Genomic DNA, 27913 nt, shown 5'->3' with positions numbered 1-27913 from the left:
TGAGACTTGGATATTGTGTGGGTGAGTGCTCTTGCTAAAGCCTCTTTTTGAGAACTGCGTGGATAGCTGTTAAAAATTTAAAAAGCCAAGCGTAGAAAAGCAGATTGTTAAAAATTTAAAAGAAAGACCTCAAACAGTTAAAAACACGTGATGTAAACTACACCCCAAATAAAAAGGGTCGGAAGTTTTATACTCCCCTAACCAGGACTGTTCAGGGAAACCCTGCTCCAATCTTTACCAGGGAGCATCAGCATTTCATTGGGGGTGCCTGCTTTAAATAGTGTATGTTGTTTTTCTGGCAGGGGGCACCGAAGAGGGGGGACATTGGGAATTCGTTGGGAGGGGGACATGTGCCTCCTTGGGTACCCCCCTCCCCATGGCTACATCACAGCTTTTTACATACAAACATATCTGCTTTTCAAAGGACACATTTGCATGTACATGCACAAGTTGGGAGTATAACTAAATTATTCTTCTGCCTTGAAGTAGAAGTACCAGCATACAGATGAAAAAACTTGTGTAGAGCAAAATAGTACTTACAGTGACCCAACCTGATTAGTCAGGTAACTTGTCACTATCTGTACCAACTCCTTTCTTCTCGAGGTTGCGATTTCTTCTTTTTCGAGCTCCAGCAAGATCTTGCCTCCATTCTTGTGAGTACTAAGGATTGCACTGATGTTGTAATCCTGAAAGGAAATTCAAAATGGTAAAAAAGTTTTCAACAATCAGTTTGTAAATGTTATTTGGCTGTGATTTGCTAACACTCAGCACAACAGATATGAAATTCTGGTTATGCCTTCTTTACTCCAGTCAATCTACAATAAAATTGGGGTGATCAATAATTGTAAAATCTCTCACTACCTTGTGTGCTTTTATTAAAATTGTCTCCTATAAATCAGATACATGTACCTTAGGATCATTGCCACAACAATTTCAAGGAGAACTTGGGGCTGCTGACATCTTCTTTGGCACTGTTGCACTAGATGTATCAGTAATTTGCTGCACTGCTGCTGCTTCCGGAGACTAGAGTCTGTGGAGATTGGCCAAAACGATCACTCTTCAGGGCTATCATCAACTTCCTCCTTTCACCGAAGAGGGTGAAGCCACATTCTTTGAAGTCCTCTTCTGTCATTGATGAGATGACCTCCTCACTGTCAATGCCATTTTCTTACAAAAAATAAAAATACAATAAATAAGAATTTCCAGTCAAATAATTGAGATGGGTAGTAACAAATACTAAATAAAATGTAGTATTGCAAATTATTCGCAGTAAACTAGGTGGTGCAAATATCATTTCCTCTTTTGCCCTGATGGGCAGCTAAGACTGCCATAATGCACTTTAAAGAAAGTAACTAAACTGATTAAAATTTTAAAATGGGACGGTCTATCTGAAAATTCACGTACGTGTGCCCTTGTCTAGCTGTCCCTGCTGTTTTTGAATGATACCTATGAATTCAGCTTGCAAGTGTTTTCAACATATTCAAACACAATAAGGTGCATATGCCCCCTAATTATGAAAGGCTTATTAAAATTTTGCAGTTCCTGCAGCTCCCAAAATTTGTTTACCAAATTGAAAACCAGGATTTGCTACATGTGTGTTACGTGTTTTTCACCGATTAGTAGTGTTTCTAAATGTTTAAAGAGCATATTATGTGAGATCATGGGTGTCCCGGCTGGCACTGCATGCACTTCAGCAATGCTGGCAATGCCTTTTGCATGAAACAATTCTTTAAATGTCTTCTAACTGCATGGAAATTAAATGCAAAATACATGCATGTGCTTCCTGCTGGCAATCTTCCATGCACGGACAAGAAAATAAAATTAAGATTTTTAAGATTTGGACCAAAAAATATATTTGCATGCTCATATTTTAACCTCTTTTTTGGTTGGGTGATGGTTTCTTCCTAGCTGCCATCCTATTAATACGCAACTATATCGGAGCTGAATGTATGTGTTGCTGTCCTTCCTTACTCAGGATGTGTAATCCAGAATACGGGAGAAAATGTTGAAGGTCACCAGCCTGGATAATACTGAATGCAGGGGATTATGAACTATCACTGGGTACGAATGTAAGTGTGGAACAAATCTCCAGTTGAACATCTTTTATCAGGAATTGTGCCTCCTGTTCACCATGTAATCCCACTAGCACAGACGAAATTAGCCCAATGTAGGCACATGGTCATCATCATCAGAGACATCAACAACGATATACAAGTTTGGATCTGTACGCAGTTCCAAATATTTCAACTTCATTGGCAACAAACACTTGTGCTATATCCCAGTCCCAGTTCTTGTACAGCCAGACCACCTTCAAGGTTTTCTACTCTAACAGTCCCACCACTAGAACACTTGAATCTTGTGCTGAGTCCACTCTGCCATGGTAGCACAATGATGAAGTTGTATCTTGGCGGCAACTGACTTGCAAATGTTCTAAAATTTGCATTTACATGCCCTATCTTCTTGCTGAAAGCATTCTTTGGTGTCGTATTTGAAGCACGATGCATTTCCCAAAGGCCCGGTTCTTAGAATACATGTTGCATAGTGTATCATGTGGTGGTGCTTGTTGATAAGTTGATGTCTGGGAATAATTCTTTGAATGAGCATGATGCTGAACAATTAATGTTTCAGATAGTAACATGGGATTTGCGAACAGGAACAGCAAGAACAATCTCAGTACATCTCAATAATAGTAAGATCAACTCATAGTAGCGATTTCCCACAGGCACCTGATCTCCAATAAGAAAGGAAACAGTCTTAGAAGGCAGGCCATCTGTGCTGCTTTTTGCCCTAGTTTGTGATCACCTTCATTCTGTAGTCCTGGTCTTGTAAGGGTGACACTTGGTTTGTTCTTCCTCTCCATGAATGGATATGCAAAACCTTTTCACCCGTGCATTGAATTGATCCACTGTCATAACATTGTCTACTAATAACAGCTGTCTAAGAACAAGCTTTACGTCAAATGGTGCCACCACCCTCAAAGATGTCGTGCATTACATCCAAAATTACAGGTTTGTTGTAACATGGAGGAACGGAGCTCATTTAAACAACACTTCCCTCTTACTCCTGTGACAGAATTGCCATTGTGACAGTTGAGCTGGTTCATCTGCATGCCTAGCATGAGATTCTATATTGCGCAACTCAAACTTTTCTTCCAGAAATTGTGTCTGGGCAGTTTCTCTCGAACAGAGGACACATCCGGCAAAAATGGTTAGCCGAAGGACTAAGAAAATGAAAACATCATGCACTGCAACAGAGTCACCAACGACACGAGTAAGGGCAGCTCGGATGCACATTGGTCCACAATCTTTGACTTCAACCATACAACCCATATCTGACTCAAGCTGATGTAGTTCATCCTTTAACTGCTTCAATATTGGTTCAAACCCATATGTCTCAGGTCAAGAGAATGACATACCTGCCACCAAGTGAATAGACTGCATGTCTCTGTTGTACACCTTGGGCAAATTCTCAATACTGAAATAAAATAACCCTAACTTGTGAATCACTCTTTTTGAGCCTCGTCGGTTTGCTACCTCTACATCATCATAATAGAGTTGGTTCCTTAACGTGTCTGGGGGGCCATCAAACCCTCCTTGTTCATTAAACTGTTGTCCATCCTTATGGGAAGCCAGAATCCTTCTCCAGTAGTCTCCTCACTTTCTAACAAAGCTCGAAGTGACGGAGATGACAGAATGGCTGTTAATGTTTGTATTACTGATACATATTGAAATGTCTCTGTTACAAGTTTTTGTTGTACAGTGCCAGTATTTTTATCTACAAACTGGTCATACCTGGTTCCAAGAGCTATGGCTTTGTGAGGGAACTAACTGACAGTGTTTCCAGGAAGAATTTGTTTTGTTGGTCAACTGTTTTCTAACCCTTCAAATGGATTTGAAAACCAGGTCAAATGTTGGCCAGAAGTTCTTGGACATCATCTGAATTAACATCCATGTTTTTTTTCACCTAGTAATTTTAAAACTTGATCTTTTCAGAACTCCTATGTTTTCCGTCATCAATGATTGCGTTGTGTTTATGTAAGCATTAACAGATGTAAGGGTGGTGCTTGCATGTCCTCTCATATGCAAAATGAATGATGCAGCCTTGTTTGTAAGCACATTCAAGTTAATAGCAGGAATCTCTTCAACTTCAACATGAACCATATCTTCAGCATCTTCATCACTTTCCTCACTTGAAAGGTCACTGACTACCCGTTCTTTTGGACACAGGTGGCGGTGCAACAATTCCCACATTCTGGGTGGTGGCGTTTTATGTGACGAAGAAGTGAATTTACCAATTTAAATGTTTGTGGACATCCTTCTTGACCGCATATTAAGTCATTGTAGTCACCCAAATAATGAAAGTTACGCAGATGTAAGGCAAGCTTTCTTGAATCTTTAAAGTGATGTTTGCATTTGAAGCATGAGAGTGGCATATCTGTAAGCTCTGTTCAGTAACCAGTAGTGACAACTTCTCCTGGCTTATTTTTTCCAAACGAACGTGTCCAGTAGTTCTTTCTTCCTATGTTACTGTTGAATAAAAAAGGACAAGATTTGGGCTGATGCAATTTGTTTTTAAGTATGTGGGAGTTCAATGGTGCAACGAAAGATGATACAGGTTTTCTTTTTTTTTTTTTACAATTTTGGTCCCTATATAGGCCCAGTCTATATTTCTTGTGCTTTTTCCCCTTCACTGCACACACCATAAACAAAGTCTATTACAAGTTCATGTACATGGTGATGACCAAAACCAAATGCCAGAATTAAACTGTGTATGGGTGTTTTTTTTTGTGTTTTGTTTTTTTTTTTTTTTTTGAGAGGGCAAATTTCATTTGATCAGACAAATTTCAGTGCATTTTTTTTTTGCCAGAATCCAAGAATGAATTGCAGATCTAGGTTGGAAAAAACCACCTGCATCGTTCTGTGATGTGCCATGGGAAAACCAAATGTGACGTGATTTGGGAGAACCATCTGAATTGTGCAAAGAATTAGGTTTTAAAAGTTACAATGCCACATGTTTATAGCATCAATTGGATTTTAATATTCACCAACGTCAGTACAGCATGGCGTTTGTTAAGGCCACTTTTTTTTTCAATGGAAAAACAAATACCTGTATACAGGCTAGGCATATAATAGGCCTGTCACGTAACTGTCTCTGACGTTACCCTTACCCTAGACCCAGACTAGGGCCAGTCTACTTCTATTCCTATATCACGTCTATTGCAAAATTGGGGGCATACAGGCCCATGCCTACTTCTTTATGAACTTCACGTCTCTCAAGCTGAGGGCATTAACTCACCCAAGAAAATCAGAAATCCACTATTTCAGCGCATCTCCAGCCCTTCCTTTTTCGTGAAATTTTGGCCTCAGTATTTCTCACGTCCTGACTCTATCTGCCCCACCGTACTGCAGTGATGCACTCCCTCTGAAAATAATTCCAGGCATGCACAGATATATTTCAATGTTGACCGCTTCGGTAGCTGTTTGCGGATTACAAAAGGTGGGTCGCGTAGTAGTGTTGAAACCTCACCCGGCCGACCCACTTTTGGTAATCTGCAAACAGCTGCCAAAAAATTACTGGTCCGCATCAAAGTGCACTTGCGCCTGGAGTACGTTGCTGCAGGAGGCATGGTAGGCCTATTAATGAATGGCAGAGTAGGGATCGACACGAGAAATAGAGGTCTAACACTAAATTTCACAAAAAGGAAGAGCTCGAGACGTCCCGAAATTGTGGATTTCTGATTTCCTCAGTGAGTTAGCCTAATGGCTCTTAACTTAAGAGATTTCAGGATGGGGGTCCATAACTTACGAATTTTTTTCTGCACTCCCAATTTTGGCTAGTGATGTGAGTAGGCTATAGGCCTATATAGGGCCAAGGTATACGGGAGTACAGGATACAGGACTAGCCTTGTAGGCCTAGTATCTGTGCATGGCTACCCTTCCCCGGCCAAGCAACTCAGGCCCACTGGACTAGCCTATAGGCCTAGGGCCTGACGTTACTCAAGTTAGCCTAGGTAGGGCAGGCATGATAGGTAATGCAACAGTTGTTAGGCCATATTTTTAGGCCCTAATTATTAAGGCTATAGGCCTAGGCATGATAGGCCTAGGGCCTAGGCTCAGGCCAACATCGTGTTTGAACTAAAGGTCCGGAATTGTTCTCTTTTAATGGATTAAACGCTACACATAAGGCAACATAGGCTACAAAATACACAAAACCAAGGTCTAAACAACGACATTCCAGCACAGTTTACGCGCGGCGTAGGCCTTGGTCTAATGTTAACACTTGCCTGCACGTTAGCCCTCTTCGGCCGGCAGGTGCGGCCAACCCCAAGTTAGAGACATTTGAAACATGTTGAAGTGGGGTCTGGACTGTAGTTTAACCATAAACTGAAGAAGCCATCCAATGCACCGACATGCTGATTGCTGAACTTACCAAGAAATATCCCTCGATCCTCTGAACCTGAGCTGCATCCTCAAACGTTTTACGAAGCGTCTCTGCAACTCCAAGTGGTAGTTGTGACATCGCGACGTGACAATCAACGCCTGTACATGTAATATGTACGTGTGTACGCACAGTATACCGCGCGGCGCTCGGCCTATATATTATGCGCACACGTAGTGCAGTGCAGTTAAGATGGCGGCCATCGAAGTTTCTCGTCGAGTGTATGCAAATTAGCTTACATCGAACTCTCACTTGTGATGGGTAACTTTTCAGACACATCAGCCAGCGATTGGGCTGCTTGAAAGTCACTCCAATGTGGAGTGACAGTTTGAGCGGGGAAACCGATCGTCTGAACAATGAAGGCCAGGGGCCAATTTCATAAAACATGTAAGCCAAGTTATGACTAAAATGAATGAGTACCAGAATTAAAATTGCATAGTTAATTGCGTGTAGCGATTCCACGATTTTGAAATTTGTTTCAAATTAGTTCAAAACCCAAAGACTTTTCTAAACTACGTAACAAAACTTGTTAAACCTTTTTCTTTCTTTTTTATGTGTGTTTGTGGTCATTTGACATCTTATGAAATAAGGTCGCTCAAAAATCCGATGGAGTCCACATTTCACTCTAAATATCGAGCGGAGGAGAGGTCTCACCCGGTAAAGAGTGATTACCTGGAACACAGTTTTCACTCGAAGTAGAGCAAAGTCCACTCCAAAGCGAGTGAATATGAAGTCACTCGGCAGAAAGAGTGAAGTTTTCACTCTTTTGCATGTAGAGAGTACTGGCACGTTTTGTGCTATTTTTCTTCTTGCAGGAGAGGCGACGGCTGTCTATAGGATATTTCACACACCTTTCTACAGTATCACCCCTGTTTACAAACCAACAAGGAACCCATTAGACTGAAATAAAATCCTGCAACAATGGTCTTGTAATTGAATCTACAGTGCAAACAAGGCAAAATACTGGAGCAACTACCTCTCTGTTGTTCAGTTTTCACATAAATCCTTGATTATAGTCTGGTGCACTCCTCTGTAATGGGGTTTTAAATACATATTCATATGGGCTTATCTTCTCCAAACCAATGAGCAAAATAATTTCTCTGTGCAGTTTCATGGAAGTTCATGTATTGAACACCCAATGCATCACTCATTTTACCGATAGTACCATGGATACATGTAACCCATATTTCTGGCTTTGCTGTCATTGCCACCCCGATTTTCACCTGTTCCCAATATTACAAGGAATAATGTAACTGATATTTCCCTGTATTGCTGGTGGTGACTACACGTACCGAGATTGCTCCTTTCACTGGTATAACCACATGGACTTTAACCAGTATACATGTATTTCTGGTATTGTTATACCCACCGGATTATTATTTTAACAATGTTACCATTTAGTAATATTACCATGGGGAATCCTCATAGAAATATTGGCAATATTAGGTGGTAATAACAGACCGGGTAGTAGTGTCAGAAATATGAAGTACAAGAATCTGGGCCAGTATTCGGAAAGGCCCATGGCAAAATAATTTCACCAGCAACACGTGTTTTAAAATCATACACGCATGCATATATTTATCAGTAAGACTTGGGCTTTCCATTCACAAAATATGTGTTTTCTTAAGAAGCAAAAGATATGAGAAGCATGGTTTAACAGGAATAAGTGTTAAAAATGTCGGCTTTTTGAGCAAATGTCTTTGGGAAATAAACCATAGCAAGTACTCTGATAACTCATGTAAAAAAAGAATCCCATTCCTTGCTGTAAAAGCACAAAGGTATGTACCCCTGACTTAACTAGAGTTCGGACGTTGCCTTAAAGTTTGATTTATTTGATTTATTGAGGTTTTTACAGTAGTTTACCAGGTCTTTATTAGCTTTTATCTGTGTACCCTATAATGGCTTCTGCCTCCTCTCCCTGATGCTCTTCGGGCGTCCTTCCCTTTTTTGCATTGCCTCCAGAGAGTTTTGCTATCTAAATCCAAATTTGGTCCCCCTTTGTTATTGCAGCTGTCTTGATGAGGGAGGCCAGCTTAGCATTCAGAGTTGGTACAACTTTTCTTGATGCTCGGTGCACCTCTACATGCCATCATGCACACCTACATATGGTTGGAATGTAACGTGATTCAACTTTCACTCCAGAAAACTCACCATTAAAATTGATCAACGGGAACTATTAATACATGTACATTTGTAACCAGAACAATTTATGAAAAATTCATAACACTTAAAAAAGAAAGGAATGGGAAGAATACAACTTCTTCACAAACAAATATCTGTGCATTATTCCTTAAGGTTTGGTACTTTATTTTCAAGCCTAATACTCAGCTCAGTTAAGTAATAAAAATTGTAACAAGCTCTTGGATGTCCTTAATACATGTACATGGTTCATGAATAAACAAAACAACAAAGAGACCTGAACCCGCATGGAACTTACATTAAAAGAATGTATACTTGTGTGTTGCTGTAAAGGTCAAGATTTTTGGCACTAAATAGAACCTAGTATCCCATATTTCAAAAACTTACAAAGCTCACTGTGGAATACTGACAAGTATCGATTGGCAAGACAGCAGCACCCCAGTATGAGAAACTCGGGAAGCTGTTTAATACAAAATGCATGTGTGTCTTTGGTAAATGCAAAATAATGTAGTTTTTATTATATCACAAAATGTCAGCTGCAATGAATGATTGAGGAATAGGATGTACATTTCAACAAATGCCTCAAAAGTGAAGCCATTTGGTTGGAAATTTTGTAATACGGGGTATCCTATAATAAATAATACTACATGTACCTAAAGTTGAAATCAAACAGTTTTCTACAATTTTTTTGTTCTTCGTGTTTATAGTTTGTTCAGGGAAAGGTGGACACTGCTTCTCGGAGACACACTTGACATTTTTTACACCATCAATGACTTTGTATCTCCCTGTGCATCCTTCAAACATACAAATTCTACTTTTTAGTGGTAAGATTTGACTTGTCTGCCAGCATCCTTGGCCCATGTTGGACATTAACTAACCTAATTCTAGTTGTTTCATTTCTAATGCAACTATACACATGTTCGTCGGCATCACCTGGGAATGTCGGCTCTAAATGCCCTGCTCACTGAGCAGGCCTACAGGGTGCCACATCATTGCACATTCGGGACGTGGCAATCAGAAAGTGGAGTTCGTGGGGAATACGCTCCTCTGGAACTGATTCGGGGAACCCCTTCCCCAAGTCCCAACACATTTTACAAAATTCCCCCTTTCTTTACTTAAAAATGAGCCATTTGTGAATGGAAAAGATCCCTGATGGTCTGAAAAGCTCTGAATACATTTGGTACTCTGGACACCCATCCAACAGAGCCATTAATTCTCCGGTTGGTCTAGTACTCTTTTGCAATGGTTGCCGACGAATACACTGAGAGTGATATGCCTGTACACCAAGCTCATCTTCAACTATCCTACCAAGCTCCTTTTCTAGTGGACCCATGTGCGAGTTTAATCTGGCAAATATTTTGTCTACATCCCCTGTGGTTTTGTCTCGTTTAGTCTTCAAATCTTTAAGTAAACCATGATGTGTTTTACAATTTCAGTCTGTTTGTCTACCACATCATTAACACCCTTGTACTTCTCTAGCACAAAGGGGGCATTAAAAAACACTCATCTCTTTCAACATCCGTCTCTTTCATCCTAAAACAAGCAGTGTGAAACCATCTAGAGCTTTCATCTATGCCACAAACATCACACTGAACCCAAGCTATCTCCATCTACAATATCTTCCCGCACAGATGTAGCACATGCAGGCAAGGAACATGGCTCCTCATCGCTTGGGCCCTCCCTTTCTGAACCTTCTCAAAAGCCTTCAATAACTTAGTCTCATACCCTAGGTCACTTTTCTTATTCGCTAATTCGAAACTCAACCTCGAATAAAGTAATTTTCTATCGCGCCACCCGCGCCTACTCTGCCCCCCCCCAACCTGTAAGAGAAAGAACATGTGGTATGCAACAACGCGGACAGTTATCGATGAAGTACGGCACATACCTGTCGCTGATGAAACCAACTGACCAAGTGTTACCTTGCACCTCGTTAGACCGAAAGGTTGGTAGATCTGGAGGAGTACGTGAATAGCAACAAGGCAAATGGTTATATAGGGAACCATGCGGAAAAGTCAATCGACCACGTGGTGGCGTATCGTCACCCTAAACGCTAGGAATAGAATTATCAGGGGAAATGTAGAATATGCGGGCATGGGAATGGCATGACAAAACTCGAACTAGTGAGATGATCACTGTCCTGCCTCGTCTCGCCGGGCTTTTTTTTTTTTTTTTTTTTTTTTTTTTTAACGTCCAGCGTAGCTGTGCTGAAAACGATCAATGGCGACCACACCCTCTCCGTGTGCTTTCTACCTCGGCACTCTTACGTAATATGCTAATATCACGCGGGCTTTATTGCTTGCGATAGAAAATGGTAATTATTCGCTAATTCGAAACTCAACCTCGAATAAATAATTTTCTATCGCGCCACCTCGCCTACTCTGCCCCCCCCCAACCTGTAAGAGAAAGAACATGTGGTATGCAACAACTTGGGTAACATCGTTCTTCGGCGACGAGCTACGGGCGGACAGTTATCGATGACGTACGGCACATACCTGTCGCTGATGAAACCAACTGACCAAGTGTTACCTTGCACCTCGTTAGACCGAAAGGTTGGTAGATCTGGAGGAGTACGTGAATAGCAACAAGGCAAATGGCTATATAGGGAACCATGCGGAAAAGTCAATCGACCACGTGGTGGCGTATCGTCACCCTAAACGCTAGGAATAGAATTATCAGGGGAAATGTAGAATATGCGGGCATGGGAATGGCATGACAAAACTCGAACTAGTGAGATGATCACTGTCCTGCCTTGTCTCGCCGGGCTTTTTTTTTTTTTTTTTTTTTTTTTTTAACGTCCAGCGTAGCTGTGCTGAAAACGATCAATGGCGACCACACCCTCTCCGTGTGCTTTCTACCTCGGCACTCTTACGTAATATGCTAATATCACGCGGGCTTTATTGCTTGCGATAGAAAATGGTAATTATTCGCTAATTCGAAACTCAACCTCGAATAAATAATTTTCTATCGCGCCACCTCGCCTACTCTGCCCCCCCCCAACCTGTAAGAGAAAGAACATGTGGTATGCAACAACTTGGGTAACATCGTTCTTCGGCGACGAGCTACGGGCGAACAGCTCCAGCTACAGGTCTGCCTTATCAAGTGACAAAGAACGGGGAAGTCATTCACAAACTTCGACTCCAACAAATTTCCTGCCAATTAAATTCTTTAATTATTCACAGAGAACTATCAAATAAAGTGTTGTACACACGGTAGCAATGTTCTCAGGGTCTTCATGTTTTCAAGAGACTAACGGCCACGTTGACAAATCGGAATCCGTAAGAATAGGCCTACAATGGAAATACTTATAAACCGAGATTAAGTGAAACAGTAAGTCGATCCTTCAGGGACTCTTTTACATAGCCATCCTTAGACTGGTCGGTCTTCCACCGACCGTGCTTCTTGAACAGCCTGTCGGGGACTCCCATAGAAGCGGCTGCCGTGGCTCCTCCTGAGCGTAAATTATGAAGACCGAACCTTGCCAGGTCTTCGCCGACTTCTTGCAACGCATCTCGAAACATCTCTCTACATCTAGTATAAGAAATATGACCACTTCGCAATTTGTAAGTCTGGGTAGATCTGGAAAACACAACAGGTCGAAAAAGGAATTGCTCCGAAAATTCATGGATCTTGGCTAACTCGATGTACTTCAACAACATCGAAACCGGACATGTAACTGTCCCAGTCTTCGCAATATAAACCCAGGAACCATCTTTATACTGATCAGTCTTGCTCTTAAGAATAAATATTCGGACAAAGGAAGAGTGGATATCCAAGTCGCATTCCCTGATATTAGAGAGTTCGTCGTTCCTAAGAAAACTGGCGAAAGAAATTAAACACATGGTACAGAGGCGAACATGCATTAGATTATCTGATGATCCGAACTTGACAACAATTTTGTTCAACATGTCCACTGTGACGGGCTCCTTCCTGGATACGGGCTTGGCCGTGATTCGCTTAAAACCTTCCAAAGTTAACTTAAGGAATTTAGAGTCGCAGGGATTCCTTGTTACTTTGGGGTTACAATCATGATACCACTTAATGCTGTAAAATATTCCTTGTATTCTAGAAAACGGTACATTACGTTTAAATAAGTCGACAAAAAACCTTGCAATATCTTCTGCGTTAGCTGGAAGAGCCTTAATGCCGTGTGCGTCACACCAAGACTGCCAATCATGGAAACAGCTTTTGTACTTTTGTGTCGTGCTGACTGCTCTTGAGGCCGTTAACACATCCTGTAACACCTTCGCATGGTCGTCACCTCTGAAAGAAAAAAGGAGTCGCAAGAAAACGTACACTGAATAAACCGAAGGTTTTCATTCAGGAAATGAACCCCGCCAAGCGGCTATCATGGATTCTGATGTATTGGGTGCACTATGGGGTCAACCGACCCAACGAGAGCCACCAAGCGGATTTATTACTCTCTTAAGCCAAGCGGCAAAATACAAACCAAGTGGTACGACCGAGCGACCAGTGGCGAGCGATTCGTTCAACCTTGCAACCTAAGACAAAGCACTAGACTAACCATTCTGGAGGTGCCGAAGACAGAGTTGGCATTTTTCCCCTGTACGAAAATGTTGGTTGGATCGCTAACTCTAATGCCCTCAATAATCAGGCCATGAAAAGGGCTGTCGCCCGAAGATATGTATGGCCAAAACACGGCTGAAGGCCATGCAGGGACTACCAAGGTAGCCTTGGCTTTGCATACTTTTAGGTGTTGGAGGGCCTTGCAAACTAAATCTATAGGCGGCACAAGCCAGTTATTGTCTTTGCTCCAGTCTGTGGTGAAAGCGTCAACATGACTAGCATTCGGACTCCAGTGCTTGGAATTAAAGTTTGACAGTTTGGCATTGTACTCATTTGCGAATCTGTCTACAGTATGCGGGCCCCACATTCTGTCCATAAAACTGAAAAACCCTTGCGACACGCCCCAATCGTCGAGGTCAACCTGTCTACTGAGATAATCTGCGTCGGTATTATCCCGACGAGGGATCCACTCGACTTTCAAGTCTATGTTGTTGAGTCTACAGGAATAGAACATATCCATACTCAGCTCTTGTAGCTCGGGTACCATGCTCCCTTTGTGCACTATGGCCACCACTCCTGTATTGTCCGTACGCAAATGCACGGCTTTGCCCCTTAAAGCTGGAGCCAACGCTCGTATAGCAAGGGATGCCCCTTTTTAGCTCACGCCATGTGGAACTTTTACCTCTCTCTGCAACTGACCAGTTTTGTTGGAATTCCATCTTCTGGGAATCCATAGTCCACGCGCCACAGCCTGACTGGCTTGCATCTGTATAGACCAAAACCTGGGGGAGAGAATATTCAGACAATACACACTTGTTAAGTATCGGCAACTCGGATTTCCAAAAAAAATAACTCTTCAATCGCTTTACTGCGTGGAGGGAGAGAGAATTCATAATCCCAGTGTTTCCTATTAACAATCTCCATGTGTAAATACCTTGACTTGAGCTGTGATATGTTCCCAATTACACAAGAAAAAGACATAATCTTCCCTGCCACAGATGCTAATTTTCTGGCAGTCACATGTGGGAGGCCGTCAATTGCCGCTTGAAGCGAAGCCAAAGTGTCCTTTACTCTTTTGTCTGTGGCTTGGATGGAACCATCTTGAGCGTTCCAGATCAACCCCAACCAGGTCAGTTTCTGCGTAGGGGACCATATAGATTTTTCCCTGTTGGGAACGAGCCCCGCAGAAATCAAGTCAGCCTTGACCATGGCGGAAGCAGTGGCACAATCAGCAAGCGTAGCCGCTCTCCCCCATCCATCATCCAGATAAACCACTACATACATACCTCTGCGTCTCCAGTGGGCCACCAAGGGTCGAATTACTTTAGTAAAAATGTAGGGAGCAGTAGTTAAACCAAAAGGCAAAACGTTGAAGGCAAAGTATCTAGTGGTTCCGTGCAGGTCCCACACGAAACCAAGGTACTGTACATGCTGGCTAAATATTTCAGTATGATGATAGCCAGATTTTAAATCAAACGAAAACAAAAAATCTCCCATTCTAAAATAACCCAATGCTTCGTTCCAGTCTTCAAACTTAACCTTGTCTTTCCAGACAAATTGGTTCACGTATCGCAGATCTAAAATCAACCTTTTCTTGCCGGAACTTAGTACCGAAACGGTTAAGGGGTTCACGACCTGTGGCGGGGAATTGAACTCCGAAATAAGGTTCTTCATCAGAAGTTCCTCTATGGCCTCCAATACAAACTCAGAATGACTGATTGCAGAACGATTGTTCTTAAATTACTTTGTAGGGGGTGTGTTTATGAAAGGAATCTTGTACCCCGTACGGATTACGTCCAGCACCTCTGGATAAGTGTCAATTTCCTCCCAAAAAGTAATACACGAGTGTATACGTCCTCTTAACTCTGGTTCCGCAACACCCTGTTCGTAATCATAATAGTTGTCTAAATAGAACTCATCGTACTGAGGATCTGTCCTCCGCTCCAAGTACCCTGTGTCTTCTGCTGTCGTTGGTCTACCGGGGACTGACGTCTTTGGTGCCACTGGATTGGATGCCAGCGCAGTCTTTCCTCCAATGGCCCGTTTTTCCGCATCTGAAGCAGATGTCGGAGGATCTTGCTGCTGACACAAAGCTGGCGCCGTATGGGGGACGAGTCGTCGATCTATACTGGCCACTATAGTTGCGAAAAAGACTATCTGGAGTAGCCGGTGATGCTGAAGCCAGGCGCTTTTTCTCTTGGGCCGACTTCGGGTTAGATGAGGCCCTGGCTCTCTTGCGTTTGGCCAAGGCCCGAGATTGAGCCGAGCGGATTCGCTTTTCATCTTCTGAGTCATCTGCCAACTCATCACTGACGTATTCGTCGACAGCAGCCCAACCTGGAGAACAAAACCGCAATTGAACATCAAATGACCAGAAATGATAAACTGATTACTAAAATGGCGCGAACAGGACCCTGAATGGAAAGTGCGGAAATCGCCCCTGTTTGGCCTACTCTGGTCGAAACAATCAGCAGTGTTAAGACCGCCCGCAAAAGAAAAAAGGACAAAATAGAAGGGACATGTATTTTGGCGTGTTCCGCCTCTCTCTGCGTACTGCTCATGAAGGTGTAGAACTGAAAATTATGTAAATGTGTGCATGTTAGGGCAAAGCTGAACATGACAAACATACCAACGGACAGACGAAAGGCCAACCCACCTGCCTCTGACTTGTCTGCAAGACGGATGAGTTTGTTTCTCTTACGCAATTCTGCAACCGCGTCTGTAAGGGATTCCTGAGCGGCAGCTGAGGAATTCTCCTGAAACAATTTTTTAGCGGCTTCGATGCTTTGAGCTATTTTCTCGTTGAATCGAATTGCGTACGGTTACCTTTGAAACGAAATTGTAACTCACTCGCTCGCTTCAGGGACTGAACTTGCTGCAGCGCCTTTTCGCTTTCGAGCTTACGTTCGGCTATAACCTTGTCGAAGTGCGACTGGAAAGAACCGAGGGCCTCAGATACTCCTGCTTTCACTATAGCTGAGACGTCCCTGGCGGTCAAGGACAGGGGCTGTTGAGGACCTTGGGCACATTGTACATCAGTATCGGAAATCTGTGCGTCGCTGGCCTCAGACATCGTGCAGGACACGGAGAAACAGAGAAAAGCACGTCCGGCGTAGCTGTGCTGAAAACGATCAATGGCGACCACACCCTCTCCGTGTGCTTTCTACCTCGGCACTCTTACGTAATGTGCTAATATCACGTGGGCTTTATTGCTTGCGATAGAAAATGGTAAATCCCCATGTATTCTCGTTCGCTCTCTGCAGCAGCAATAGATGGACTTTCCCATTCCTCATTTAGTTGCTGGTCATCGTCTAATAGAGTCCCTTATCCTTCGATCTACATAACTCCTCTATGCTTCTTTAAAACCTCACAAGCCCTAACATGATGTGCAGGATGGGCGGGACAATATGCCTAATGCCATGGATAATGGGCAAGATTTCCCTTACGGAAAATCTGGCAAGCTGCCTGCAAGCTTGCAGGCAAGCTTGCAGGCAAGCTTGCCCAGAAGCGTGCATACATGCATTTTTTATAGCTACATGTAGCTTGCCATCAAGTGTGCAGCAAGCTTTAATACCTGCAAGCTTGTTTGAATCTTGCCTGGAAGCATGCACCAAGTGTACAACATGCTTGTAGCAAGCATGCTGCAAGCATGCGGCAAATTAAACTGCACTGTAAATGCCAATGTTTTGTTTTTCTTTCTGATTTGCGAACAGAGAGGTTAGAATATTAAACTTGCATGTATGCTCAAATAGAAAACACATTTACATATTGCAAAAGTCATCAGCTTCCTACTTACATGTATTTCTTAACATGGGACAATCACATCCACATAAAATTTACAATTAATCAGAATTTTGCTAGTTCCACAGCCAAACTTGGCATGGTTATTTTACATATGTTTCCAGAGTTTCAGGCTATCATTTACGTGACAAGGAAACTACACACGAGGCTAGTGATTCGTTGGAAACTGACCGAGAAAGCATTTGTGTAATCATGGCATGATAAAAGATAAACATCGCAGCGACATCTTTTGTTTAAATTACACAAATATCTCCCATTTTATGAACCAACATTTGTCACATTATTTTAACTTCAAATTCCAACTCTGATCACGTATTCCTCAAAATCACAATACAAAATGAGTGCCCCGCCTGAAAATAACTTGAACACTTTTTACTAAACATTTTTATCTCTGTCCTATCTGCGGTCATTCAGTCCATTCTCTTTGTCCCTTGTTACAGTAGGGGTACGTCCCACTTTGGCTGACCGCATGGGGTCAAGGTATTCCCGCCAGACAAATCCTCCTGCTAATTGTGGTCCTTGTCACCCCAGGCTGGTCTTACATTCCAAGTAGAGAGTGGAAGGGATAATGGCATGTCTTGCAGCCTGCACTGCATACAACACTAGGTTCTGCAGGAAGATTGTTTTGTTGCTTTTTGGGGACTGACATCATGGCAAATACATGTAAGTTGTGTTCGGGAAGGCCAGTTCAGATGGTTGGAAGGCAACTCATGAGCATTTTATGCATTCAAGGAAAATTTTAAATTAAATTGCCATTTTATTGTTTATTAATTCACTAACTAAGCATAGAAAATTTATTCGGAAAGGTACCATGTAGTGAAGATCAGCTTTGGAAATGGCTAGAGACGGTATATGGGCTGAAAGTTTAGAATTACATTAGCCTGAAGCAGGAGAAAAATAATCAAGGGGTAATTCTCTTTCATTTTGAAGGCTACTGCAAAGGTTTGAATAAATTAGATGTATATCATATGCTTTATTAAGCCCTCTTGATATTTTCAGTTCAGAGTGTAACGTTCAACACTGCTACGATTCGCCACTAGTCTGCTCGATGGTTTGTCAATATGAAAGTCAGATAAAGACGCCGTTAAAAACAATGAAATTGGCGGGAAGTGATCAGGCGAGTCCGATGGGAAAGGTAGAGCAATGTATGCAAGGCCACAAACCCATTCATCTTCAGCCAGCTGGAGCGAGAGTGCAGTCCATCTGACCCCTAGTAGCCAGTGATCGCGAACACTTCAAAGCTGGTATTCGTCAAAAATTGTGCAATCGAACAAAGGGGGAGTGTGTGTCAGCTGGAATGTTTCACTTCGATGGCATGCCATTAGTGACAGGCCTGGATCCAGCTCTCTACCATTGACGACTGTTGTTGAAATAAATACCGACTCGGTCCTGTTGGAGAAATCATATGGTTATGTATCTAATTATGCCGCTGGAAAAGTCCAGTTGATGAGAACTTAAAACACGTAACTCTTTTCTTAAAGCACCGAGATTCATGACAACATGTCAACTAAAATGGATGCTAAATGGTTTATTGTGTATAGATATTTCATAGAATACATGCCAAATATGAGAAAAGACACCATCTCCATTAATTTTTAATTACTTCTGAACCTTTCCATACATAACGACCTGAAGCTGTAAAATACCCACATTCAGCATTACAAAATCCATAACTTGCCCATAGCAGTTTTTTAATCATGAAACACTCTCAACTAAATTTAATCGCATTAGTAAAATTAATGATCTTTTTATTTTCCAAAATTCAATACTGCTGCATTCGTGGTGGTGACACTTCAGTCCTGATATCATATAACTTTTATATTAAAATATCCACTTTTGATTGGAATTTACAATATACAGCCTTATATTTCTTTGCAGTGTTTTTAAAGTACTGAAAAACCAACGATTTGCTAAGCCTTTAAAACTAAAAGAAGAGCTGTCGGTTCAGTAAAGACAGGGCCATGTTGCCGTCGTTGTCGTGTGCTGCAATAAACTTTCCATTGATTCGTTGCACAAGGATAAAAGATGATGCCCCTCCTTGTAAATAGGACCGTTTAGGCCAACATGTGATTGGTGCTAAATAGCGACCTTCATTTGCTTGATCTTTGACAAACCATCGAACAACAGCGAGAATGTAGGGAACTGGAACACTGTTGAGAAGTATTGTATGTTTAATATTTGACTACTCCTGGTCTTAACTCGGCAAGAGAATCAATATTCCAATCATCATCCACCCTGTGAGCCACAATGCCACTTGTACTTTGCAATCTCTTGTTGAAGCACGATCCAAAAAGTTTGTTGCCGACATGAATAACTCCATATTTGTGAAACGTTAGCTGCAAATGATCCCTCTCTGATCCAGTGTCCTCATAAACAGATTGGTACATTTGTAGCAGATAACCTAAATCATCTGAATCAAATGAAGCTATAACGCCATGCCCCACCTGCTTCACTGCTGTGAGTTGTGAAAGAGTTGAAAGTACAAGCGACCCTCTCCATGTGTTGAAAAGTGTTCTTAAAGTTGACGAAATAGGGGTTTGTTCTGAAAAATTGTGACCTGGTGAAACGCTGTTACATATTTCCACTAGTCTTTGCTAAAGTCAAGTTGGTTAGTGATATTTTTCACAAATGGAATTCTTGTGACAGATCTCATGTATTGTACCTCAATATTGCTATTATTGGTTGGTATGTCTAATAAAACCATGAAATGATTCATAAGAGAAACACCAAAAGGCTGGAACCAGACCAAAATCAATGACACATTCTTTTAAATGAGCGTGAAGATGCATATTGAGAGTTATTGCCAAAGAACCGCATAGTTTTTCGTACTCCTTTCCAAATTTCAAGAACAGAAAGTCTGCTTTTTCTACTTCAGCAAGAGATATGAACGGTTTGCAGATAAGTTTGCATGCAAGAACAAACGTCTGCCAGCACTTCAGATGTTCCACAGGAAGAATCCCATCTAATTCATACAAAAATAAAGAGTCCAGTTCTTCCATTTGCCAGCTGTAAAGTTCCCATAATTTGAAACAATGCGCGTTGGTAATCGTCCAAGGTCTGTCGAAGCCAAAATATGATTAATTTTTTCGTCAATTTTATCTAAAGCTTTTCTCTTAAGTATGTCTTTCTTAACCCAGTGACCAAACACATGTTTTGCTGTCCCTACAAAAAGATTGTGCATTGGATCAATGGCGCAATACTCCAAGTCAAGTAGACAGCTGTATCGCGCTCCAACTTTCTTCTCAATTTTCTCTCTTTCAGTTAAACAGGAAGTTTGCCTGGTTTGTGCAACAGATCTCTGATGGCCATTATTATCTCTTAGAAGCCACGTTTTCCTATCGAACCCCCCCTAATCATTTTTCCTTTTCGGCCTCCCAGACTTGTCCACCTCTCCGTTTGTACGCTTGGAGCCCTTTTTAAGCATTTTGAACAGAAAAGTGAAGCACTGTGGCTCAAAAAACCACAAAGTTTCTGTTCGCAGGCAAATCTGCTGAACAACACATTAGCGCTCCACGAATTGCCATAACCTCGTCATTTTTTTTAATTTGAACACCTTTCCACAAAGCATTCAATTCATTCACTGTAAGTTTTAGAAAACTGTTCAATGATGCTGATTCCTTGTCAAGAGGAGGTATGACCCCTACAATGATGGCGTTTTCCTGCTTGAATCTTATTTCCCGTGGTAAATTCAGTACAGTCAAGTAAATAACGCCGACAGAGACACTTCGACATAGGGCTGAACCCAGTCACAATTAATCATAAAACCGAAGAAATATTCCCCCGTTTCAAGTAATTTATCATAGTAAGTTTGAAATTTGTGCCACATTTTGCCATCATAAATATCAGCCAAATACTTGTCAGGAATATTTCGCTCCCTCCATTTTTCACATGCGGGCAAGAAATCATCGTGTTTAACCATATTTTCAAGACTCTCAATTATGCTTTGGTAGCAGTAGACTTTAAGCGGGTGATATTTTCTCGATCCGTCGGTGACTCGAACCACCTTCACTAGTTTGCTGTTGCAGGTGACCTGACGCCCTCTTGATTTCGTCCAAGAATTATAACATCGCCGAGGATTAGCATTCCTATCAACTACATGGAACAGTTCCCCTAAGTTATATAACTTAGTACACTTTGGGCAGACAGCATATTTTATGAATGAGTCTCGATCGAATTGTAGATGCCGTCTAATCATATAAACTGACTGTGGAATTGATGTTTGCAATCTCGCAAACAGCAGTGATTTGTTTGCTTATCACCTTGACTAGTAGTGACAGAAAGTGGAGAAGCCTATCTAGGGCACGATCGCTTATAAGATAATTACTCTGCCACATAAATAAAAGTGACACACCCATATCAAAAGAGCTTTACATTTGGAATGAAAGTCCCCTCCTTCTGCACTAACAGGAACTGTGTCAGAGCTTCTCTGCTCAGCATGGGTGTCTTTTGTTACTTTGATGAAATCTGTAGGATCTGTTGCTTCTCCTTCCCATTGTTCATCTTTGCTGCTGCTGTTAGTGTCCAAGTTAGTGCTGCTGTCTATGGCGCTGGATGAATCAGATTCTCTTGTGAACTCCTGAAAAAGCAAAATGAACAGAAATGATCTATTTTGGTATTTATGTAATGGGGTGGAAGGCTTGTGACCCGTAATTGCTGGCAGGCTGAAATGGAGGGAACACAGACAAGGTGGTTGGAATAGGTAGTGAATGGTACAGCACTGAAGCACGTTCAACAGCAAATCCTCATCAACAAAAGAACTTAGTATAAGAATAATTACTACAAAATTAAACAAAGCATAAAGTGAAAAAAAGTATAACAAAAGTATATATATAAACTCTCATACACACAAAAAAGTGAGCTTCATCTGTCACTGGAGTCTAGCAAGGACCGTGCAAGTCTAATTAAAGATGGAGCCTACTCCACAAGCCAGAATGATAAAAAAAATCTTCTAGACCCTGCCCTAATAGTGGCACCAAATCTGTTCACAAATCTAAACAAAACCCTGATAGATAAAAACATAAGACTCCAGGCCCTTAACACTGGTGGGACTCCAACTTCCCAATATTAACAATCCAGACACTGCACAGCCTGGCACTTGCCTCTTGTTCAGTCAGGCAAAAAGGAGGTGGCAATTTCCATAATCAATGACACTGTACCAAGCTAGCCTGGCCAATACCAGCTACCCTACACAAGCCCCAAGGTAATTGGACTGGAATGTCCACCCAGGGACTGGGCCTTGTGGCCTGGCCTGTGGTCAGACAGTGTTTTACCATAAGGCTACAAGTAAACTTAGGATTCACAAAATGAAAAGAAAAGAAAAACTTCATGATACTAAGACTATTAAAAAGTAACAATCAAGAAAACTAATATAAAAGTAATCTATACATTATAATCTGCATGAAACTGGGGCTATCAAGGCAAAACATCATATGGTTTCAATGGAAAATCCAGAAGTAAATACACTCTCTGGACCAGAATATGGTCAGATTTTGGTCAAGAGTGACCTGCATGTTACATACAAGCAAAAGTACATGTATAGTCGAGCAGAGCGTGTGCAACAACTGACAAAAAAAGTCGACTCACAAAACCAAACAAAAAAATCCAAACTTTAAACAAAAGATTCTTAACAATCAAAACTATCATTGGGATTCATCAAACTTCTAAATAATATCAAAAAGAGAGGAAATTTCCTTACCTGAAATGGAGAGAACACAGACAAGGTGGTTGGAATAGGTAGTGAATGGTACAGCACTAAAGCATGCTCGACCACACCACCCAGACCAGTGCACCACCCCATCCAGGGTCACTCCACTTTCAAGAAGGGGATCTAACTGTCTACAGTAAGCACAGGTGTAGTGGGCTAAACCAAGTTGAAACTCCAAAAGCAAAAACAAAAAGTGGTTGGGGGTGTATCATTCAAAGAAAACAATAAAGAGTAAAAATTTAAGGGGACTAGTAAACAAAAAAGAAGGGGGGCACACCTCTTACATTTACACAAATTGTTCGTTGTAAATATTCGATAAAGCAGCGATGCCTGGTATAAGAATAGCGTACCGCATCAGCTTTACAAATGCTGCTGATGGGCCAATACTACAACTCAGGTTAATTAATACATCTTCTTTTGACGAGTATTTGCCACTGTGTTCGATTTTTTCCTCCATTTCTATGTCAGGCTGTATAATTATACAGGTCATTTACGCACAGCCAAGAAATCGTAGCGTTCCGTGATCCTCACTCGATCCACACCAGCAATTGAGTACAGTTTGCTTTCCTTGCCTCTTGGGCAGATAAGAAGGCTTCAGAAGTGTGATTTTTTTTCACAAGAAAACCCGACCACGAATAAGAAAAAATGACGTTTGTCAAACGACTTCAAAACGAATGCAAATGACATATTGAGACTGATGGTTTTGCCCAAGACACAATATTGAAAGTATTATCAGTTGGAGCATCAGTTATCTAATAATGCCTGTAATCCTTCATGTTATATGGCATAAAACTCATGTTTTGTCCATATTTACCCCGACAGTAGCTTTGCCAGTTGAATTGTGAGTGACAGCTCCAAAAGATGACTGTGAGGAGTCTGTAGACTGGGGATATTCGTTACGGTAAGAACTCAGCCCATTTCCTGTCTCATCATTCATTCTCCTCAGAGAAGATTCCATCTCAGGAAGAGCTGTGATTATTAAAAAAAAATGTTTTCAAGAGTCATGTCATATACATGTACTCCCAACAATGATTGGTGCCTTAAAAGGCATCACTCCTTATCATTTTTTTGCTCAAAAAATCTTTTCATAATTTAAATTTGCCTTTCCCGACATATAACACTGAATACTCGATAAATACCATCGTTTGTGAAAAACGCACACACCATCTAAGTCGGTTGGGACTCAAACCCATGACCTCCTGTATTGATACTGTAGACATATTAATCAATCGACCACCAACCTTGCCGGTGTCGGGTGGATGGTCAAGTCAAATATACTAGCACGGGTGCTGCAAACAACTGTTTGCAAAGATGCATTTGCTATGGGAGGAAGTTGAATTATCGTGCCATTGAGGACAAGGAAGTATCCACGATGGATAATATTTAATTAATTGTAATAATCTCGTTTATTGCCGCATATGGCAGACAAAAATTGAATGAACTCTTACACCAGCACAAGTTTAATTCTTTTGTTATCGTACGGCCAGAGCAGTTTTATTTCCAGATCGATAACCAATAGCATTTTATGTAAGTGATAGTTTAGTATATCCCCTGGTCGAAGCGTTAACCGTGAGACAACATTGTAAATAAGCTAAACTAAGCAAGTCCCAGTCGAAGCGTAATCCGCGGACGGTAACTGGCTGCACTTATCAAGTCCTCGGTCAAAGCGTAAGCTGTGAGACAGTATAAGACATTTAAACATAGCCGGTCTCCGGTTGAAGTGTAAGCCGCGAGACGAGTCCCCGGTCGAAGCGTGAGCCGTGAGACAACAGTATAACACAATTAAGCATAGCAAGTCCCCGGTCGAAGCGTAATCCGTGGGACAACATTATAAGACAATTAATCATGGCAAGTCCCCGGTCGAAGCGTAATCCGCGGGACAACAGAATACATTGTAAATCATTGCAGCAAATAGTCCCCAATCGAAGCGTAAGCCATGAGATGTAACATTGATTATTAAAGCAAGTCCGGTCGAAACATAACTTCGGGTCTAGCAGTAAGTACTAGCATATCATTCCCAGTCGAAGCGTAATCCGCGGAATAGACATTATTCACGTAACACCCGTACGTATATAGACTACCCATTCCATCTGGGTTATAAACTGCAAAGTGAACCATAAACATTATACAGACTTCCTATTAATTCCATGTATGCAAGAATTTGTTGATTACGTAGGTTTTATATAGCTATATTGATTCATAATCCTAAGGCCCATGACGGTGATAAGAATGAAATTCCGCCTCACGGTCATTGATGACCGCCGCCAAATGGGCCGCGTGATGATAGGTAAGTGACCTCATGTGTGTAGGGGGAGGTGGTGATTGCACTGGCATTGTAACAGGAAATCAAGCTACTCTGCAAGACTGAAGTAACGCCGTATGGTAGTTATAAATAAGGAATTCTGAAGCGGCATCTACAAGGTGCACCCCATCTGATAAATATAAATCCTGCCGCCACCACTCAATTTGGGGGTGAGCAATCAACCCGCCCAGCGCCCTGTGGAAAAGATTGCCCACCGAACGGTTAAGAGCTCGCCTGGTGCGCTCAACCCAATTTTGTCTGTTAGCCGAGGGATAGGAGACCCTTGGCAAAATCTCCGACCAGTAAATGATTGAGTGAGGTAATAACGCTCGGGTGACGGCAAGAATTTGTTTAATCCCCTCAAGCATTGATTTCTTAGGGACGTAGCCCAGATCATTGGAGCCAACGTGTATGATGATCCATGTTGGCAATGCTTGCTCCACCAGCCAGCAGCTGTGAAGGAAGTCGTTGAATTGGTCCAGCTGCAGGCCCCACCTACCCATCCAGCGAACAGTTGCCAGCCCATCAAGTGCTTCCCCCAAGGAGAGGATAACGCCACACGGGAGGTCCACTGGATGAACGAGTCGCCAACCACCCAGACAAGGGGCTTGTTGTCGATCGGCGGGTTTGCTCATGGAAGTAAAACAGAAATTAAATAGCTATCAATACTCACTGAAAAGTTAGCATATGGTTGGAATCACGGTTGTTTTTGGTGTGGGGTAACATGACCCCAATGTACAAAGTAGCCACAAATTTGAAAACTCATGGGAGAAGGTCACTGCTAATATGAATATAGCAGCGGTAAACGCCTGACTGCCAACGACCCATCTGTTGGATCTCATTGTCAGGAATTCCCGCCATTGCGGCTGCTGTTGGCCGTACCAATCCGGAAGGACTGAGAAGTATAACGGGTATCATGAATGCCAATGAAGCCAAGGGCCCGCCTTGAAACAGCAGTGAATTGAGAACGTGTAATTGGAGAACCATCAAAATGGGACAGGAAATTGCTGAAATGCCGAGGACACCTGCTGAGGAACTGTGTAGTGGCCTGAACAGGGCACAGGGAAAATTCGCCCTCAGAAACAGCAGGTATTGAAATTACACAACCCTGACCGTACTGGTCAGTCTTGGAGAAACAAATGTTTAGATTGACCACACTGCCAGAAGACGTATGATGAAGGGTAACATCAGAACGACGTAAAGGTGAAATTCCAGATCGAATGGACGCGGTGAGCTCACCGACGCACAGAAATCCAAAAAATGCTAACTGGAAAGCCACTCGAAACAGTAGGACTTCATACTGATTGGTACAAACGGAGTGCCAAGCAGGAATAATACGCCCCAGTAAAACAATCGTAATAGGGTGGCGTTGAACGCGCCGCCCGTACCGGCAGCGGCAACCATCTAACATTCGTTTCACAATGAAATGTTTAGTTATGTCATGGGAACCCTGCAAGCGGAGTGTAGACGCAATCCCTGAGACATACGATGCAACAGTAGCCGGAGCGTACCCATTAACGGACAAAAATGCAATAAAGTGCACGAGCTGCTGCGATGTGGGACTAGAAGATGTATTAAAAAAACCATGGTAGGAAATATACCAACAGAAAAATTGCCAAGCACATTGGTAAACTGAATGGGTACGCGGGGCAACTGAGTCCATCAAAAGACTGTGAACCTCTAAATTAAGTTCTTCCAAAGGTCGGCAGGCAAGGGTGTCATAACGGGGGCGGCCTCGGGCGCCAGCTGCCAGAAATGATCCATCTGAAAACGAGATAGAACGATTTTGTATCTGACTTAGCTCTGAAGGGCTCTGGGACCCAAACTAGAAACCAATTCAACAGCATCATCAAAAGTCGTATAAGACACCGCAGCCCTGGCTGGGTCAATATGATCATTAACTGAATCACCCAAAGGAGACGAAAGGTTATGAATTAAACGGAACTCACCAGGGGTTTGTTTCAGCACTAAACCTATTGGAGAACAATGAAAATTTGGAAATGGGGGACTGGGGAACGGGCCAGCAATCCTACCCACATGTAACTCACGGTCAAGTTTGCATTTCACTACCTCTCTATTTTGTCGAGCAGAGACCAAATTACGGGCAGAGGTGCTAACCTGAGGATCTGTATACCCTATACGGTAACCAGACGTAAAACCCTCCAGCAGCACCTGAGCATCATGCCTGTCGCCATATGATGCCAAAAAGGGACGCAGTTTATTTATTCTTACCGGCATTGGGAGGTGTGGTTGGAGTGAGTGCTCCCTGCACTAAGTGAGGGCCGACCGACACGCAGGTTGCGCATTTGTGGGCAAAACGACAGGGGACAAGCTGGGGAATCGCGCGGCCCAATAGTAAACACGCAGTCACTGGTACTATTGACACTGCTAGAGGGCTGCAAAAGAAGTGCAAAATCTACAAATTCCCCATTTGTCCCGAAGGTGTTGAGAAAACCCAGACCCAAGATCATTGCAAACACTTGTTAGGGGCGTGACATCGCCACCCTTATGTCCGACAAAGTGGTAACAGATATAACCAAATGAACAATCGGGGGAGACGCAACCAAAATGGCGGGGCCATCAGGGGTAGATGCGATAGAAACTACTGGTCTAGGCGTTAGCTCTGAGGGGATAGAAAAAGACTCACCCGATGAAACAGCAGTCGTCTGTGCGACGGGCGCTGAGGAATCACTCAGAACATCAGGCGGCGCGATGCGGTCCGAACGAGGCCTCCCCCTTGGTCTCGACCCCTCAGCGCCGGCAGTGCGCCGCTTTGTTCTTGCTGCCCGTGGCATCTTTTCCCAATAACTGGAAGGGGCTGGACTAAACGTGATATCCTTTCCCAAAGCTGCAAATAAATTGCAGAATGTAGAAGACAACTAACCTACGAAGGATACTTTGCAAATTTACAACAACACTGATTATTTATCCCATAATAAACCGAACGAACCGACCTGGCAAACTGCTCAGACAAAAGTGACCAGCACACACATTGGTTCTGCCTA

The 27913-nt window shown here is 42.4% G+C and overlaps 2 protein-coding genes and 1 long non-coding RNA gene across 6 annotated transcripts in view; all 3 read right to left on the bottom strand.

The window, feature by feature from the left end:
• The window catches only part of LOC147798553 (uncharacterized), a 74858-nt gene that overhangs the window by 5477 nt on the left and 41468 nt on the right, over nt 1–27913 (bottom strand). The window lies entirely within an intron of this gene.
• LOC147798556 (uncharacterized) lies at nt 12061–15891 on the bottom strand. 2 transcript variants are annotated; one of them, XR_015425821.1, is made up of 3 exons: nt 15026–15891; nt 13784–13883; nt 12061–12837 (listed from the first exon to the last, which is right to left on the bottom strand). It is a non-coding gene; the product is annotated as an uncharacterized LOC147798556 (long non-coding RNA). The 2 variants fall into 2 exon arrangements; XR_015425820.1 differs by having other exon boundaries at nt 13801–13883.
• LOC147798555 (uncharacterized) lies at nt 18705–25788 on the bottom strand. 2 transcript variants are annotated; one of them, XM_087138799.1, is made up of 4 exons: nt 25408–25788; nt 23421–23575; nt 22598–22778; nt 18705–21478 (listed from the first exon to the last, which is right to left on the bottom strand). In XM_087138799.1, exons 1-4 carry the CDS (start codon nt 25541–25543, stop codon nt 21459–21461), a joined length of 492 nt encoding a protein of 163 aa, XP_086994925.1. In that variant the 5' UTR covers nt 25544–25788; the 3' UTR covers nt 18705–21458. The 2 variants fall into 2 exon arrangements, with proteins under 2 accessions (XP_086994925.1, XP_086994924.1); XM_087138798.1 differs by lacking the exon at nt 22598–22778.

Source organism: Acanthaster planci, linkage group LG07 (assembly GCF_054643075.1).
Source record: "Acanthaster planci isolate LZ-2023a linkage group LG07, COTS_SCS, whole genome shotgun sequence".
NCBI classification, from domain to species: domain Eukaryota; kingdom Metazoa; phylum Echinodermata; class Asteroidea; order Valvatida; family Acanthasteridae; genus Acanthaster; species Acanthaster planci.
Note: the sequence above shows the minus strand (reverse complement) of the source record. Positions and strands in the feature narration are given on the sequence as shown.